This window comes from Bos indicus x Bos taurus, chromosome X (assembly GCF_003369695.1).
Source record: "Bos indicus x Bos taurus breed Angus x Brahman F1 hybrid chromosome X, Bos_hybrid_MaternalHap_v2.0, whole genome shotgun sequence".
In the NCBI taxonomy this organism is placed as follows: Eukaryota; Metazoa; Chordata; class Mammalia; order Artiodactyla; family Bovidae; genus Bos; species Bos indicus x Bos taurus.
Genome location: NC_040105.1, coordinates 141,881,768 through 141,900,223, shown reverse-complemented (window position 1 = coordinate 141,900,223; position 18,456 = coordinate 141,881,768). Strand labels below are relative to the sequence as shown.

Genomic DNA, 18,456 nt, shown 5'->3' with positions numbered 1-18,456 from the left:
AAAAAAAGACAGTCTAGAATCAGCAATTCTAACTTACAAGGACCCTTAGACATTTAGTCCAAATTCTGATTCTTCAGATGAGGAAACCGGTTCAAGGATGGGGAGCAGTCACCTGGCTAGCTAGTAGCAGACCTAGGGACTGGAATCCTGGTGTCTTGACTCCCAACCTCCTGTGCTTTTAGTCTTTGTGGCTCACTTCAGTAAACCCTTCCTTTTATCTGGGCTTCCCTGATAGCTCAGTTGGTAAAGAGTCCACCTGCAGTGCAGGAGGAGACCCGGGATTGATTCCTGGGTCGGGAAGATCCCCTGGAGACCGGAAAGGCTATCCACTCCAGTATTCTGGCCTGAAGAATTCCATGGACTATACAGTCCATGGGATCGCAAAGAGTCGGACTCGACTGAGCGACTTTCACTTTCTTTTCGCTAAACCCTGCTGAGTGAATGCCACACCAGGCACTATGCCCCAGATATGAACAAGACACAGCCCCGCCCTTCCGGAGCTCAGTCAGTGGGACTGCAAGGCCATTACAGGACGGGGTGCTGAGTACTGTGACAGGTCTGCAGAAGGTGCTGCGAGCGCAGAGTAGGGGCCTGACCCTGTCTTCGGATGGGGGGAAGGGAAACGGCTTCAGGTAAGTTCCAGGTGATGCCCACAGCAAGCCAAGCCTTGAAGGTTGGAGAGCATTTAGGAGATAAGCAACTGAGGTGAGAAAAGAAGCATGAGTGCGGGCACATCACACTAGCATGGCTGAGTGGGCAAGTGCCACAAGTCGTGCAGAACTAGAGCCCAGAGGGGCGTGGCAGGAAGGAGAGGAAAGAGAGACTGCAGAGGCTGATCTGTCTTCCGCGGGTGTTGGACTTCCTCCCGGGCAGCTGGGAGCTCTGCGGGCGGCAGGCAGGAGAGTGAGGTGAGGACCCGCCTCCGTCTGCGGGGCTGCTCTACGGAGCACCAACTGACTGCAAGCCGTGGTTCTCAGCCAGGGCGTTTTTGTTCCTAGGGACACGTGAGGTGCTACTGCCATCTAGTGGATAGAGGCCGGCAACGCTCCTCAATAGCCTCAGCGCAGGGGCTGCCCCTCCCGGGGTAATTTTAGGAAGTCCATGATGACATCAACACTGCTGAGATTGAGAAACCCTGAAAACAGCCAGGTCTCCATCAAGTAACATGGCTTCTTCCTCCTGTTCCTTGTCCTTTTTTCATTCAAGTTCAGATCCCAGATTCTCCCTTGTGTGTGCGTGCTAAGTTGCTCCAGTCGTGTCCCACTCTGTGCAACCCCATGGGCTGTAACCCGCCAGGCTCCTCTGTCCATGGGATTCTCCAGGCAAGAATACTGGAGTGGATTGCTATGCCATGCTCCAGGGGATCTTCCCCTCCCATGGATTGAACCTGAGTCTCTTTACGTCTCTTGCATTGGCAGGTGGGTTCTTTACCACTAGCGCCACTTGAGAAGCCCCGGTTCTCCCTTCGCTCATCTCTAAACCTGAACTTTATCCCATCCTCAGAGGCTTTTGTTTTCCCACAGGTGTATCCCAACTCGCCACATGTGACGCATCTGAGGTCGAGAAGGGCAAAGAACAAACCGTTTCTTTCCCGAAGGGCTGTGAAGACTGTGAACACTGAGGGTACCAGCACATCAGGAGGCTCTGCCCCCTATCAGCTGTGTGACCTCAGGCAAGTCACTTCACTACCCTGAGCCTCAGATCTCCCATCTTTTAAGGGAGGATAGTCGGCGCTCTGCACACATCCCTGGGTATCTCTGTCCTGACATCTGTCAGGACGTCGTGTCTGTGGAGTAGTTTGTAACTGGATGGCATTGTGCCTGTGGAAGCTGTCTAGTCTGCCCCCAGCTGCCCCAAAGGCACCCAAATGTGGTGTCGGGAGGACCCTGAGACCCAGGGCGTAACCAGGTGTAGGCAGTGCAGCAGTCTTGGCTTCTCTCTTGGAACCTGTGATTACAGCCTGGGGGTTCACAGAACATTGCAGCAAAGATGGCACTAACCTTGATAAGGACACGAATTGCTCTGAAGTTGTGTTCTGAAAGAGAGAAAGATGCAATTTGCTGCCACTGTGCGAACCCAGGTCCTGGTTTACCCCTCCAGGTAGACGCTGCCTGCTCTGTTCCAGGGGAAGGTGGTGACTGGATGGGACTGAGGCTTGTCGTCCTCAGCAGGAAACTTCAGGATGGGGGGGAGAGACTTAAACATCACTTGGTTTTCAAGATTTCACATCACCCTGATGCTTTTGTGACCCAGAACTCAAAATTATTCTATTACACTTTTGTACTTTCACACTTTTTTGACACACAAGACATGTGAAACGACTATAGAGGTTTTTCTTTTCCAAGTGTGTTGATGCAGATTTTGCGTGTCTAAAGACATTGACTTCCCTGGCGGCTCAGCTGGTAAAGCATTCGCTTGCAATGTGGGAGACCTAGGTTCAATCCCTGGGTTGAGAAGATCCCTTGGAGAAGGGAACAGCTACCCACTCCAGTATTCTGGTCTGGAGAATTCCATGGACTGTATAGTCCATGGGGCCGCAAAGAGTTGGTCATGATTGAGTGACTTTCACTTTCAAAGACACTAGCATTCAAGTTCTTGATTTGAGTCTCTGTGTGCTTGTATAATGCTGCCTTCCTCCCCCCACCACATCCACATACTCCTGACCAAACAGCTCACCTCTGAGGTTCGCATACTCGGGAATGCTCTTTTTGGGATATGCTCTTCTTATGCTTCCCAGATGAAGCTGGAGTAGAGTCTGAGCTGGGGAGGAGAATGTTCTTAGGACCTTCACAGTTTGATGCATGGTTGAGAAAAGACAAGATGAGGACATTTCTGGAAAGAATCAATCCAAGGCTATGTTTGCATAATCTTTCATCGTTAAAGGTTTCTTTGGTATATTTGCGTGTCCTCTGTGTCTGATGCTGTTGGCCACTCCCAAAGTCTCTTTGGCAATAAAGAGCCAAATCACCAGTTTGGGGATTTCCACAAATCTTCACTGAGGACTAAAGACCTAATTGTTCTTTTCAGGGCATCATTGAGAAAATGGCCTAGCAGATCTGACTTGTGTTAACCCATGTAAATGCTGCTTTATTTGTTTGCAGGCATTTTGTTTCATCTGTTGTTTTGTTTCGTAGCAGGTGTCTTCCTCAATTCCAGAAAACGTGGAGAAATCAATTATTAAATGGGCTAGAGGGTGGTTGAGAAATATAATTTACAAACAAGTATGCAATTTCTTTTTTAACTTTATTTTTGGCTGCAATGGGTCTTCGTTGTAGCAAGCGGGGACTACTCTCTAGCTGAAGTGCACAAGGTTTCATTGCAGCGGCTTCTCTTGTTGTAGAGCATAGGCTCTGGCGCACATGGGCTTCAGTAGTTGCAGCATGCAGACTCAATAGTTGTGGCTTGCAGGCTTAGTTGCTCCGTAGCCTGTGGAATCTTCCTGGACCAGGAATCAAACCCATGTCCCCTGCATCAGCAGGGGGATTCTTATCCATTGCACCACCAGGTAAATCCAACAAGTATGCAATTTCAGTTATGACATCAAAAACTGTAATGCCAAAGGCAGTAGGAGAAAAGGGAAGACAATGGAAACACTGAGTGTCACTTGCCCCCAAGAAAACAAGAAGCTTTCCTGTGTGTTTAAGATTTTCTTTGGCATACCTGCCTGTCCCTCTGTGTGCCACCTACCACATGGCTGAGGAATGTCTGTTTCACTTAGCAGACAGACTGTTTTCCTTTTAGGCTTAATACTCTTTGTTTCTAGAGGCCAGAAAACAGTGCAGGCCCCCAGAAGCCCACTCCCATCTCTTAACTTTAAGATCCTAGTCTGTGGGTCAAGCTGGATCAAGTCTCTAGGGCAACTCTCGAGTTTTCATCCAGTGTCTGTTATGGGCGGCCCAACGTGGGGATGACCATCTAGGCATCCCCATCAAAAGGCCAGCCATCTGGGAACAGTTCTGCCATAGTACTTGTGTACTGAGCAGGAAGCTATTCGATGAGGCACTCCCGCAATATCAGACCTGCATGCTCAAGGACTGCTGGGAGGTCTGTGACATCACAGCTCTCAGTGATCTGCCCACCTGGGACTGACAGGCACAGTACTCAGGGTGTGTGGCCTTTATGGATGGAGAACAGGCCTCCGTTTAGGAAAGGCCCTGGGCTCCTATCACCTCCTCTCCCTTCCTGGGGCAGTCTGGTCAGGCCTTTTACGGTGGAAGTGAAGTCAGTCAGCCACACTTGCTGAGAAGCTGCCCAAACCCATGGTGCCTTGCTACATTTGACTCACTTCTTCTTTTTTCAGGTAAGCACAGTTTATCCTCCCAACTAGACTGTAGGTGCACTGAGGGTGGGAAACTTGTTTCAGCTTCACTTCACTTCAGGGTTTGCAGCACTCAGAAGAGCCGTGCTAGCTGACTGGGATCACTTGCCAGGGCATCGTCAGCATATAGCATGAGCTTCATCTCTGAGAACAGGCTTGTGGGGCATAGGCTGGGGTTGGGGGAGTAAGAAGATAAACAAGGGAAGGGGATGACAGGCTTAGCATGAAGGTACCAGGAGAGGTGAGGGCAGGAGCTGAGAGGGAACGAACATGACTGAAGGGCTACACTGAGGCCGTCTGATCGCGGGTTGGAAAAGAATTTCCAGACACAGGCCATTTCAGAAGGGAGTGAGTTTTTATTAAGAACAAAGAGCAGAGATAATGTGGGCACTGTGAATGCAGTGGGATGACCTCCTGACAGAGGAGGGAAAGCTGACAGTTTTCATGAGTGAATAGCCAATTTTTATAGCCTCAAGACAAAGAAAATTCCTGCTGGAAGGCTGGCGTTAGGTGATGGGTTGGGGCGCTATGGGGTGTTTAGCGGAGTGGGCACCTTGGCTTAATTGGGAGTCAGGAACTTATTAGTGATGATCAGGGGGGCTTTTGGCAACCATTACAAAGGGGCTCAGTCGGCTTGGGAGGTGTCCTTGGTTCTGGGCTTCGATTCTGTGGCCTTGGGCAAGGCCTCGCACCTGTGGCCTGGGACAAGCCTCAACAGGTTACAGGTGGGAAGGAAGAAAAGCCGAGGCCCAGGGTGTGGCTGTCCTTTCTCCTGCGCTGATGTCATCTGCCCCTGCTGGACCCCCTGCCCGCTTCTGCCCCCCTCCCCAACTTGTTCCTCCCCTAACTGTCCTCAAGTCAGAAAGAAGCTGACAGCGACCAAAGCAACACCCCCCGACAGAGCACCGCATCCTGGGTACCAATCCACCCCACTTTCCACACGCGGGGCAAGCGAGGCCCCGCCCCTTCTCCCTCCCCTGGCTGGAGCAAGGGACGAAGCCTGGGAGACTGCGCGTTTCTGACCCCGTGTGACCCCGTGTCCAAGGTCCCCCGCAAGCAGACCGAGCACACTCACCAGGCTGCCCGCAGGGTCTAGAAGGGCCCCCAGGCGGGGCCGCGGGGCATGTCTTTGCACACACGCTCCATGTTCTCGAAGGCGCAGGCTGGCGCACGGTTGGAGCAGGTGCTGCACCGCCCTCCCCCACCCCGGGCCCGGCCCCAGCTCCAGTGCAAGAGCTTGGGGACCGGGGTGTGTGAGAGGGGAGCTGCCAGAGGCTTATTTCCTACTCTTTCTTCTCCTGCCCCACCTGCTTCTCTCCCATCTGCGCCCCCACTTACAAACCGCCCCCTCCCCTCAACACTCTTGTGCGGCGCCTCCTGGGGAGGAAGCATCCGAGGAGGGCGGAGGGCATGGTTTGGAGGACCCTGTCCTCACTGCTGATGAGGGTTCAAAAGGTCTCTCAATCTGTTAGGCCCAGAGGCCAGAGTTTGTCGCTTCAGTGAGGGGCTTGGCTGGGGGTAGAAGGTGACGTTCTGGCCACCCACTTGAAGCTTTTGCCTCAAAGAGGAGCCTTTCTAATCAGCTGGGAAATCTTTCCTGGCTCCCCCTCGAGAACATTTTTACCTTCTAAGAGCGTCTCATCGGTGGATTGCACGTCTCTCTCCTCTGGGCAGTTAAGAATCCCACTGCCCACCCTGGGCCTGGCACCAATGGCCCCAGGGCTTCTTAGGTCTTGCCGCATACAGGCGGCTGGAGCTCTGTCCTTTTGGAGTGCAGGTGCCACCTGGCCCAGTGTTTCCATTTCCCCCTCTTTCTCCCAGGGAACCCAGGAGAAGGGCAGGGCTGTGGATCAGGGCCTGCTGAGGCACTAGAAGGTTCATGGCAGTTGGTCCGATGGGCCGTATGGGAGTCAGATCAACAAACAGAACCCAGGCCACTCCTCATCATCCAGCGTTTTCACAGCTCATGAACCTCTGTGCTCCCCAATGCCAGTGTCCACACAAGCCCTCCTCCTGCCTTGGCTCTGATGTACCAAGCACTGTTCTCAGCCTTTTCTGTAAAACTGTGATTTGATCCTCATTAAGAATCCTATTCCACAGGCACTGTCATCCCCATTTTATAGACAAACTAAGAAATGTTAATTAAATTGTTCCTGGGTATGTGCTGATAACCATTACAATATAAGCTGGTCCTGGATTCATAAAAGACATCTTTGAAAACAATCAGGCACACAAGGGAGATCCTAACCTCAGAAGTTGGGAATAAATAAGTAAAAGCTCAGTCAATGAAGGTGGACAGCTCTGGGTTTGAGTTTTAGCCAACTTATGTAATACACTCTGTGCCCCTGCTCAACTCTAATGAAAACACCAACACCTACTTCTTGGGGCTATTGTGATGTATCACTTCCCAGTGACTGGCACACAATAAGGACTCCCAGTATATACCAGCTGCGAGGCTCACTACTCCTGGCACAGCCCTGCAATCCCACCTGCTGGGGGGAAGCTAGCTTGGACAGGACAGCCTAGTCCTGATCCATAGGTCAGATTGCTGCTGTGACTGGACTAGCCCCCTCTCTCAACAACAGAAGAAGTCAATCATTTGGGCTTTGGTTCCTATTGGCTGAAATTGGTGTTGCCCTGGTAGCACATGTAAACATTCCAGCCGGGAAGCCTGGGGAAAAGCTGCCCAGCGACTCTTTCTGAGGCTTCCTGGGCCGCTGCCATTTCATACGAGGATCCAGGATCCAAGGATCCGGTCACTCAGGTATTGAGGGTTAGGAAGGGTGGGAGGGCTCTGCAAAAGGGGCCTGCCCTTGTTTTCCCCATTTGTCACTCACACCTCAAACTTGACCCCAAGCCTTCATAGCCATTCTGGCTTCTGGCCTCTCATTAGGAAGGGGAGGGAGAGAAAGGGCTAGAAGAGGGCGGTGGGAGGGAGGCTTTGGGTCTGTGGTCCACAGGCATGTGAGGATAAGATGGGAACTGCCTCCTGAGCCCTGCTCCCCACTGGAGCACAGGGTTCCTGGGGTCCTTCTATAGACAAGGCCCCTGCTAATTTGGTGGGTTTGAAGGGCACAGATTTGGCTTCCAGTAAATTCATCAAGAGGCAATTTAGTGAAAGTCAAGTCACCAAATGACCAGGTAGCCAAATGGGCTGTTTTCTGAGGGATCACATTGCTGGATGGGCTTTATGACAAACTGCTTTGGCCAAATTGGCATAGGCCTCAGGGTGGGAGAGCCAGTTCTCGAGGGCTAAGGGCCTCCAGACACCCTTACCCCGACCCTTCAGTCCCTCCTCACTCTGGGATGGGCTGCCTGGGAAGATTCCGTTTTCCCCCAAAGGATGACCCTGTCCACCCCTCCACTGCACCCAGGGGAGCTGGGTTGCCTAGTACAGCACCCACCACAGTCTGGGACCAGTGATGACATCCAGAAAGGGAACAAAGGATGACCTTCTTGAAAGAGGCTAACAGTGATGAGGTCATCACTCATTGTGAAGCGTGGAGGGGAGGGAGGAGGGCAGGGTGGAGAAGAGGCAGGCTGTGGAGCTGGATGGCCTGGGGTGAGGTTGGCTTCCTGGTTCACGTGAGTCCTTTTTATGATTCAGGGCCCCAGTGGGGAAACTGCTGGCATACAGAAAGTCGGAGAGAAGGGTTAAGTCAAGGGGATATTTACAAAGCTATTGGCAAAGGGTAGGGAAAGGAGGGTGGGATGGCTCCTCGGGGCTGGTAATAGTGGGGCCATGACATTGAGGGGAGAGGATGGTTACCCTCACCAGCCTGAGAAGTGAGCAAGCTGCCCTGGGACTGGTGGCCACCTCCTCCATGCAGCCAGTCAGGGGTGACCCGGGAGGCAGAGAGCCCCGGGGAATACCTGCCTGGAGCTCACTTTCCTTCTTTCAGCCTGATCTCCCCATTGTGTGGCACCGCCTGGCAGCCAGAGGGCATGGACAGCCCACTGTTACAGTCCTGGCAGTTCAGTGTTCCCGGCTGGAGAGCAGGGGAGGTGGGGACAGTGGGCCTAGAAGGCATAAGATTTTATTTATTTATAGAGAAATAAATAGCTCCCTTAGGAGCGAGAGAGCCACTTTCAGGCAGCACTGGCCAAGCAGGGATTGCCTGCAGGGGGTTTATAACTATGCTAGAAGTGAGTACACCTCAGTGAGGAGACTTCAGCATAGCAGGGAAAGAAAGACTCCAAGACTCAAGGGAAAAAGATGGAAAATGTGCAAAGACTTCTAGCTCTGTGATGAACCCTTCACAGTCATGATAACTAATTTCCACAATCTGGATAAGTGTTAAACACACTTGGGAAATTTTAATTATCTCTTACAAACATCTTAGGCTTCCCTGGTGGCTCAGATGGTGAAGAATCTGCCTACAATGTAGGAGACGTGGCTTTGATCCTTGGGTCGGGGAGATCCCATGGAGAAGGGAATGGCAACCCACTCCAGTATTCTTGCCTGGAGAATTCCATGGACAGAGGAGCCTGGCGGGCTACAGTCCATGGGGTCGCAAACAGTCAGACACGACCGAGTGACTAACACACACAAACATCTCACTAAAATAGGAGCTGCTGCTGCTGCTGCTAAGTCACTTCAGTTGTGTCTGACTCTGTGCGACCCCATAGATGGCAGCCCACCAGGCTACCCCGTCCCTGGGATTCTCCAGGCAAGAACACTGGAGTGGGTTGCCATTTCCCTCTCCAATGCATGAAAGTGAAAAGTGAAAGTGAAGTCACTCAGTCGTGTCTGACTCTTAGCGACCCTATGGCAGACAAATATTTTCTTAACAAATTTCAAGCTCTGAGCCAGCATCATACTTACTGATGCCACACCAAAAAGCACACCCCTTGAAGCCTGAAGCAAAAGAAGCCACTGTCTCGTTTCCCTTCCATTTTTCTGGAAGTGTTACCCAAAGCTAACACTTATATATTGCAGGGAAAGAGATGGCAAAAGAAAAGGTAGTTTCTGACAGATAATTGCATATCTGTAAAATCCAAGAGGAAAAAAACTGAAAAGCAAACTCCTCCTCTACTGTACTGCCTCGAATCCTTTTAATTCACTTTATCTTCAAAGAGCCACATGCCCTCAGTAGCCTAAAGCGGGGTTTGAAGTTGTTGTTGTTGTTTTATAATTTTATTTATTTTTGGCTGTGCTGGGTCTTCGTTGCTGCACAGGCTTTCTCTAGTTGCTGCAAGTGGGGGCTCTTCTTTGTTGCAGAGCACGGGCTTCTCATTGTGGTGGCTTCTCTTGTTGCAGAGCACCCGCTCTAGGGCCTTTGGTAGTTGCAGCACATGGGCTCAGTAGTTGCGGCTCCTGGGCTCTAGAGCACAGGCTCAATAGTTGTGGCACAGGAGCTTAGTTGCTCCGTGGCATGTTGGATCTTCCCAGATCAGGGATCGAACCTACATCTCTTGCATTAGCAGGTGGATTCTTTACCACTGAGCCACCAGGGAAACCTGGGGGTTGAAGTTCTAATAAAGACTCAACTAGAAATCAGTACTGTTAGAACTATAAGGAAGTTAGGAATCAGTTGGCTACACCTTCCTTGACTTAAGTCTTCATGGTTATGAGAATCAGAAAATCCTTGGTTTTCAGGAATAGGGGATCTCAGCATCCAGGCACAGAAGGTAAACTGAGAGACCCCTCCTACTCTAACACCTAATACCCTCTCTAGAGGCAACAACCGTTTCCTGTGTCTTGTGATTCTTCAAGAGATAGTCTGTACTTAAGATGAGTTTATACAGGCATGCACGCACACACACACACACACACACGCACACACACACACAAAGTAACTTCTTGAGTTTCTTTTTCCAGTGAAAAGAAAATGAATGTGACCAAAAATGTCAAATTTGAGAAGGAAGCAAATGAGGATAAAGGTTCTACAAGCCAGGCGATGGCTACAGAAGATCCTCAAGACATAACAAAAATAGCTCTAACTTTAGCCAAAGATGCCATCACTGCTGCTGTCAAATCTGCAGAAGGTAGTAAACCTGTCTGGGTGCCTGTGGTCTCATTAGGTAATGCTTCACTAGGAAGTAACTAATACATTCATACTTTGTTTGCAGAAGCTGAAAACCCCGTCAAAAATATCGATTGGATCACCCATGGTGAGTTCACAGAAGAAAAGGGCCGTCAACAAGTTGAGGAGTTTGTTTTGGTAAGTTCTTTGGCCACTCCAGCTTTGCACACAAGGGAGAAGAATGACACAAAGGCTCCTGTTTGATGAAAAGTTGGAAGTCCTGCTAGAAAGCCTAAGTGATGATACCACAGGCGACTTGAATAAATAAAAACTGTCTCATCTGGATTTCCAAATCAAGATGGGATAGTCTTTGAAGGTGAACAGCACAATCGTATTCCCAGTGTTTGTATTGTCTTCACTGTACACTTCCCTAAGAAAATCAGATATTCTCAGCTAAGCAATTTTCCCATGCCACTGCCCTAAATGGGGGCCTAATGGCCTAAGAAGGAATTATTGTTTAGTTGTTAAGTTGTGTCTGACTTGTGCGACCCTGTGGACTGTAGCCCACCAGGTTCCTCTGCCCACAGGATTTCCCAGGCAAGATTATGGGAGTGGGTTGCCATTCCCTTCTCCAGGGGATCTTCCCAAACCAGGGATCGAACCTGCATCTCCTGCATTGGCAGGCAGATTCTTTACCACTGAGCCACTGGGGAAGCCCTTCTAAGGAGGGAGATGCCTCTCTAAAAACAGGGGTTCTGTAGTCCCAGCTCTAGAGTTCTCACGTTAACAGAGGGGATGTAGAGAGATCACAAGGCGTTTTGCCTTAGCTCTGGAATGTGTTCACTGTACAGTCAGATGCACACGCTCCTAACTCCTTTTCTTTTTCCTCCTGGTCTTGGCTCTGACCTATTTGTGGGGCTTATCCTGGCAGCTCTTGGGAGAAGGCCCTGGGTTGCTTTGCGTACTGGCGGGGTGGAGGAAGAAGACTGGTCTGAAACCCCCACTTGCTCTATTTCCTTGGAAGAGAAACCAGTTGAAACTGGTGGAGGCAAACTTCTGGAGCCTGGAAGAAGTGTCCAGCTGTGTCTGTTCCTCTGGTCAGTCCATCCAAGCCTTCTGGCCTAAGGGCACTTTCCCAGCCCCAGGGAGGCCCCAGTCAAGTGGGAAAGAGGAAAGGTCAGGGGTTCGGGACTCCACACCCTCCATTTGTGATCCAGTCATGTTGTTGCCATTGCAAGGGGACCAGGAACACAATGAAGACAAATGGTGCGAAGTTCTGGTTCCCCTTGGGCCTTCCCACTCGGAGAACATCTCCCACTTGGGTTTGGGCCAAAGGTTCTGCCTGCTGCACCCAGGGCTTATGAATCAGACTGAATGGAACAGAGAACAAGCAGGAGAACGTGCCTCTGGAGATCCTACTGGTCCCGAGTAAAAGGCTAAAAGTCAGTCCTGCCTGGGCTGCAGGGCCCCATGTGATCCGAGTCTCCATCCCCGCCTCCTCCCAACTGACTGCTCAGACCCCATCACCTACCACCTTCTCCCTGGTCACCTTTCTCACTCAAGTTGTACTTGCAGTTCAACTGCCAGGCATGCTCCCACCTCAGGGTCTCTGCACTTGCTGTTCCCTCTCCCCTGAGATCTACTCTCATGGGTCATGTTTTCCCTCTCTTCAGGTTTTTGTTAAGATGCCTTATGCTCAGAGGCCTTTCCCCGCCACCTGATTTAAAATTGCACCCATTACTCCTCTGCCTTATTTCTTTCCCATCAGAACTCAGCTCTATCTAGGATATTAGATTTTATTTACCCTATTGCCTTTTATCCGCCATCAGAACACATGGTCCATGAAGGCAGAGATTTTTGTTCACTGTCATGTCCCCAGGCCTTAGAAAGGTCAGGTACATAGTAGTGAAAGTGAAAGCCGCTCAGTCATGTCCGACTCTTTGCGACCCCATGGATTGTATAGTCCATGGAATTCTCCAGGCCAGAATACTGGAGTGGGTAGCTGTTCCCTTCTTCAGGAGATCTTCCCAACCCAGGGATCGAACCCAGGTCTCCTTCATTGCAAGCAGATGCTTTGCCAGCTGAGTCACCAGGGTATATAAATATGTGTTGAATATATGAACAGATTTATTCTCTGTGCCATTATTTCTTCACAGATGAAAAGCTAAGTCAAAGTATTTGTCTTACTCATTGGTAGGACTGTTGTGAGGACAGAGACAAATTAGAAAGTAGAAGGTGATGGAAAAGCTAGAAGCTCTATGTAACTCCTGACATAAAACCACCATTTCCAGTCCTGCTAATGCAGCAAGCTCTAGAAGTAAAGTCTACCATCTAAGTGCCAGGCATTTCTAATGGAGCACTTTCTCAAGCTTACTGAAGATTTCTTAGAGTTCACCACACACCAGGGGATGGCAAATTAGGAGTTATTACCATTTACTGAGCGAGCACTGCAATGTGCCAAGCACCGCTAAGCACTTCACATGCATTATCTCATTTAATCCTCACAACAAACCTGGGTATAGGTACCTCAGTGTACCCATTTTACAGATGATGAATCCTGAGGGTCAGAGAGCTTGGGCGATCTGTCCAAAGTCTTTCTGATTAATCAGCAAAATGAAGTTTTGACTGTAAGTCTATCTGATATACTTTTCTCACCATAATAGGAAGAGTCCTTTTTGATGCCAAAAATAATACAGTTTACTATCAATGGAAAATGCAAATTCAAAAGATTTTAAGGTATTACAATGTGAATAAGAATGATTCAATCTGGTATCAGAAGGCTTGTGTGTTTGTGGGGAGGGAACAGGTACACTTATACACTACCAGTGGGCATAACTGGTTTATTTTCTTCAGCAATGCAATGTGGTAACAAGAACACACAAAACAGTTCTTTAAAAAAATTGTTTTTAATTTATTTTTATCTTTTGGTGCACTTCACGGCATGTGGGATCTTAGTCCTCTGACCAGGGGTTGAACCCATGCCTCCAGTGCTGGCAGCATGGAGTCTTAACCACTGGACCACCAAGAAGTCCCAAAAATACACAAAGAAGTTCTTTATACAAGAAAACCTGGAAAACCCTTCATGCCTATCACACACTTACAATATTTTCATAATAAAATTAAGATATCATTATTAAAAAAAAAAACTCAGTGAGCTTTTTGCTCACTGACACAAAGTAGACAATGAAAACCCCCTTCTAACCACACAAAATCCAGTTCTACTCCCTCAGATGTCACTTACCAGGGATAACAGTTTTGTGCATATACTTCCAGGTGCATGTTGATTTTGAGTCTAATAGTATGTAATTGTCTAAGCCATCCATGGCAGAATAGCACAATGAAATACTCTTTTCCTGGAAGTGAGTATATAAAGCAACGTTATGTAAAAATGACAAAACATGGGATAACACACACTCACAGCATAGAGATAAAAATGGGAAGATTGGCTTGATGGAGACAGCTGAATTTACTGTGTCTAAACCCGCTTTAGAATATCCTAGAGCTGAGACATCTGATGGGGTGGAGAGAGCACTGAGCTGGCTGCCTGGGAGCCTGGGTCCCAGTCCCAGCTGTTTTGTTTGTCCTTTGCTATTTCTAGGTGCCAGGATCCTTATATGCAAAGCGAGGGGCTCTATTAGATCATCTTTAGGGACCACTCCAATGCTATAGAGCCTGTGACTGTGTGACAGATTATTTTTAAAAAAATCTTGGCTGTGCTGAGAGGCATGTAGGATCTTAGTCCCTGACCAGGGATTGGACCCATACCCCCTGCATTGGAAGTACAGTCTTAACCACTGGACCATCAGAGACCATCTGTGACATTAAACATTAGGCCTAAAAAAGTGTATCAAGTATAACACAGAAAGGTTGAAAATAAAAGGCATGCTCCAATGGTCCTCATAGGGTTGACTGTTGACTCCTTAATTCAAAGGAATAATGATCTATGTAAGAACACACAGACCTGATCTCAAGAAATTTAGAGTCTGATGTTCCTCTCTGGCCAACTCTAACAGCCAGTTGGGTATAAGTTTGAAATAAAATCAGCTGAGGCAGAAGGCCAGCCTATAGTTTTTCTTTTTATTATTGTCTGCCCTGGGTCTTTGTTGCAGCATGCAGGTTCTTTGTGTGGCATGCAGTCGCACAGGCTTTAGGTTCCTTGCAGCATGTGGCATCTTAGTTCCCCAATCAAGGATCAAACCCACGTCCCTTGCATTGGGAGATGGATTCTTAACCACTGGACCACCAGGGAAGTCCCAATATTTATTTTTTTAAAGGCGGCCTGAAGTTTTTTACCATCTCCTCCCAAACTCTCTTCTGATAGATATCACTGGGATTGTTAGAAAATCCTACTCCTGTCCTTCTGTGGACCTTCATCTTAATTTAGGATCTTTTCCAATTTGGAAGCTTTCTGTGCCCCAACAGCCAGAGCAAGGGGATTTCGTTGAACTTGATGAATATCTCCGGCTTTCAAGGCCTGGTACTAAGGCTCAAGGGTGCAACGTGACTTGTGTGGACCTGAGGTGTTATTAAGGTGTGTGCTTTGGAGGGGGAAACTTCTCCAAGCCATCTGGATGATCCTGACCTATTCCTTTTCTAACCTTATTTTACTTACCACTTAGGGCTGCAATGAAGTGAGTCTGGTTTTCCCAAACAGGTGATGAGATCAGCCTCATCACTTTCCTTTTATTTTTTAAAAAGTCTTTATTGAATTTATTACAATATTGTTTATGTCTTATGTTTTGGGCCACGAGGCACGTAGGATCTTAGCTCCCCGACCAAGGATCGAACCTGCATTCCCCTGCATTGGAAGGTTAAGTCTTAACCCACTGGACCACCAGGGAAGTCCCAGCCTCATTACTTCCTAGTCACACATTTAGGTCTCCTGGAGTGAGCAGAACACATGTCCTAAGCACTTTCTAATTTGCCAATTAACCAAACTCGCCTTCCAAGTAAGGGTCCGGAAGGAAGTCACTGTGGACATGCATGCAGTGTGTATGTACACACACCCGAGTGTGAGCCCCTGTGCTCCAAAGTCCAATCTCAAGCAATGTCTGCAATACTAGCTTATTTCCCATTTTAGCTCCACCTTTTCTCTCCTCTACCCTTGGAGATAAGTGAGAGTTGACTGTAGTTTGAACCCCGGTCTAAAAGTTTAGAAATGGATTCCACAAGTGGGGCTATAATCCCTACTGTTGTGTGCTACCTTCATCGCAGCGGTCCCCAACATGCAGGCTACAGACCGGAAGGTACCTCCAGTCAGATCAGTGGCAGCATTAGATTAGAAATAAAAGTGCCCAATAAATGTAACGCACTTGAATCAGCCCCAAACCATCCCCACCCCCCTGGCCGTGGAAAAACTGTCTTTCACGAAACTGGTCCCTAGTGCCAAAAAGGGTGGGGTGCGCTGAGAGGACTTGAACAGAAGTCTGCTTTTCTTCCTCTGTGTGCTTTTTCTTTTCCCCTGTGAAATAGAATTGGGAGTATCAAGGCCGCTGGGAGCACTACACAGAGTTTTTAAGGAAGGAAGATGTGCTTCACAGCTTCTACTACATCTACTGTGTACGGTGGAGCATCCCAACTGCTCGGAGACCCATAGCCCAAATCACTGCCAGTGTGTACTTCACCATCAAGGTCAACAAAAACAAACCTCTGGTAAGCGCTTCCTTGGCTGCCCTGTTCCCTTCAGTGAGACTTCAATGAGAACAGACTTCGCATGTCAAGGCCATTGATGGCCCCTTCCTTGTGAAACTGAACAGTCATATTTCTGTCTTCAATCTGGTGGAGCCCAGCTGTAGCACTTGCCATCACTGATCACACCCTCCTCTGTGAAATGTTTCATTTGGCTTCTAGAACAACAACATTCTCTCCTGGTTTTCCTCTTGCCTCACTGACCACAGTTTACTCTACTGGTCCTCTGCTCTCTTTCTCTCACTGACCTCTTCATGTTTGCATGTCCTGAAACTCAGCCTTTGGGTATCTTCTCTAGCCTCTTTTCTTGTACAGTCTTATCCAGTCTCCTGGCTTTAAATGCTACCTCTAGCTTATTTTTTAAAAACATTGATTTTTTTCTACACTGGGTCTTTGTTGCTATGTGTGAGCTTTCTCTAGTTGTGGTGAGTAGGGGCTACTCTTCATTGTGGTGTGCAGGCTTCTCCTTGCGGAGCACAGGCCTAGGGTGCATGGGCTTAGTTGCTCTGCAGTATGTGTAATATTCCCGGACCAGGGATCGAACCTGTGCCCCCTGCATTGGCAGGAGGATTCTCAACCACTACACCACCAGGGAAGCCTCACCTCTAGCTTGATTCCCAAATTTCTGTCTCCAGACCAGACTTCTGTCCCTTGGATATTTAAACATCTCCCTTACTGTATCCAAAGCTGAACTTCTGATTTTCCTTTCAAAGTCTGACCTATGCCTTCCTCATCTCAGCTGATGGCCAAAATCCTTGTCATCTTCCTTGACTCTTCTTTTTCAGTCACATCCATTAGGAAATCCTATTGGCCCTACCTTCAAAGTAGGTGCTCAATCCAAGCCTCTCTTCCCACTGCACCTCTACCACCTTGGGCCAAGACACCATCATCCCTCACCGAAGTTATTTCAATAGCCTTCTAGCCAGTCTAGCCAGTCTGCTTCCACCTTTACCCACATCCTGTCTCTTTTCAGCTAGCCAGAGGGAGTCTTGGAAAAATGAAATTATGTCACACCTCGAATGTTCCAACATGCTTCTCCAACTTCAAAATGCATGTGAATTACTCAGGGATCTTGTTAAAAGGAAGATTCAGATTCAGCAGGTCTGAGCTTCTGCATTACTAAGAAGCTCCCAGGAGCTGCTGATGCTGCAGATCCACAGACGACACCCTGAGTAGTGAGGGCCTACAGCCCTTGTGTGATCTGGTCCCTTGTTATTTCTGCTTTCCTATTACCCCTGCCCCTTCACTTACTCTGGTCCAGCCACTCTGATCTTGCTACTCCTCAAATAAGCCAGGTAGAGTCCCACCTCAGGGCTTCCGTACTTGCTGTTCCTTCTGACTGAAACCCTCCTTCCCTCCCTAATACTTTACCATCTTCCGATCGTCTATGTAATTTCTTACCTTGTTATAGTCTGCAACCCCACCAGAATGTAAGCTCCACGAAGGCAGGGATTTTGGTGCTGCTGTAAAACAAGACCTGGCAAATAGCTGCCACTGAGTATTTGAAGGAATGACTGCTTGTCACCACTAGGTTGACTGTGAATATGAAATATGCTGACAGCTGCTGTGAAAGGAGTCCAAATGACACCCATGAGTCCAGGGTTAGGATCCTTAGAACCAGGGTGGTACTAACCATGTCTGGAATACAGGAGACATAAAAGTGTTACTTCCCCTTTGCCTTCATCCTTTCACAAGCTATTTGAGGCTCTCCTGACTCTAAGGATGACCACACCATAGTCAGCCAACCATGTCCTATATTTATCCTATCCTAGTACAAACTTACCTATTTGGAGAGTCTGGAACCTGGAGTGATCTAAAGAGGTAGACTACAAGGAGTTCTCATTTCTCCTGGTCATACAGTCTACCATCAGCTATCTTGCTAACTGGCAAGCTCTAAGATTGGAAAGGGAGACTGCTGGAGGTACATGAGACCATGAAGAGAGAAGACCTGGGGCTGAGCAAGAGCCTGGCTCAGAATTCCAAGTATAATTTTGGAGGGGACACTGGATGGGGGGTCACTGAGACAGAATTATAACTGTAAAAGACATTTTAAAATGTCTTTGAACCGTGTTCATCTATATGGTTTCATTCTTAGGCTGTCCCTACAAGGTAAGTTGGTTCTGTTGACTGAGTAAACTGGACCACGTAAAGAAGGCACATGACTTCCTCATGCTCCTAGTAATGAGAGCACAGCCTCCCCTGACTTGTTTTCAGTTTTGTGGAGACTCTTAAAGTATTTATTGCCTAAAAGATCTTTTGGGGGAACACAGGTTTGAAGTGACAACTACCACCCACAGATCTCCAATTCACAGGGAAGATGAATTCTAGAAATTAAAGAGTATACTTGTGGATACATATAGCAATGTAAAGAATCATGAGTTGGTATGACTGGTCTTGGCTGACAGTTGTCTTTTTCTCTTAGGACACACCCATTGATGTCTCTTATGTCTTTGAGGGCCATTCATTAGTTCACAGGTAAAGAAA

At 48.4% G+C, this 18,456-nt stretch overlaps 1 protein-coding gene across 1 annotated transcript in view; it reads left to right on the top strand.

The window, feature by feature from the left end:
* The first annotated feature begins 6,951 nt into the window (after positions 1-6,951).
* Positions 6,952-18,456, top strand: part of AKAP14 (A-kinase anchoring protein 14) — a 12,470-nt gene continuing 965 nt past the window's right edge. The window contains exons 1-5 of the mRNA XM_027533569.1: positions 6,952-7,082; positions 10,140-10,306; positions 10,391-10,482; positions 15,757-15,936; positions 18,395-18,447. Of these exons, the coding sequence (XP_027389370.1) occupies positions 10,150-10,306; positions 10,391-10,482; positions 15,757-15,936; positions 18,395-18,447 (482 nt within the window). The 5' untranslated portion in view covers positions 6,952-7,082; positions 10,140-10,149. The remainder of the gene's footprint in view (positions 7,083-10,139; positions 10,307-10,390; positions 10,483-15,756; positions 15,937-18,394; positions 18,448-18,456) is intronic.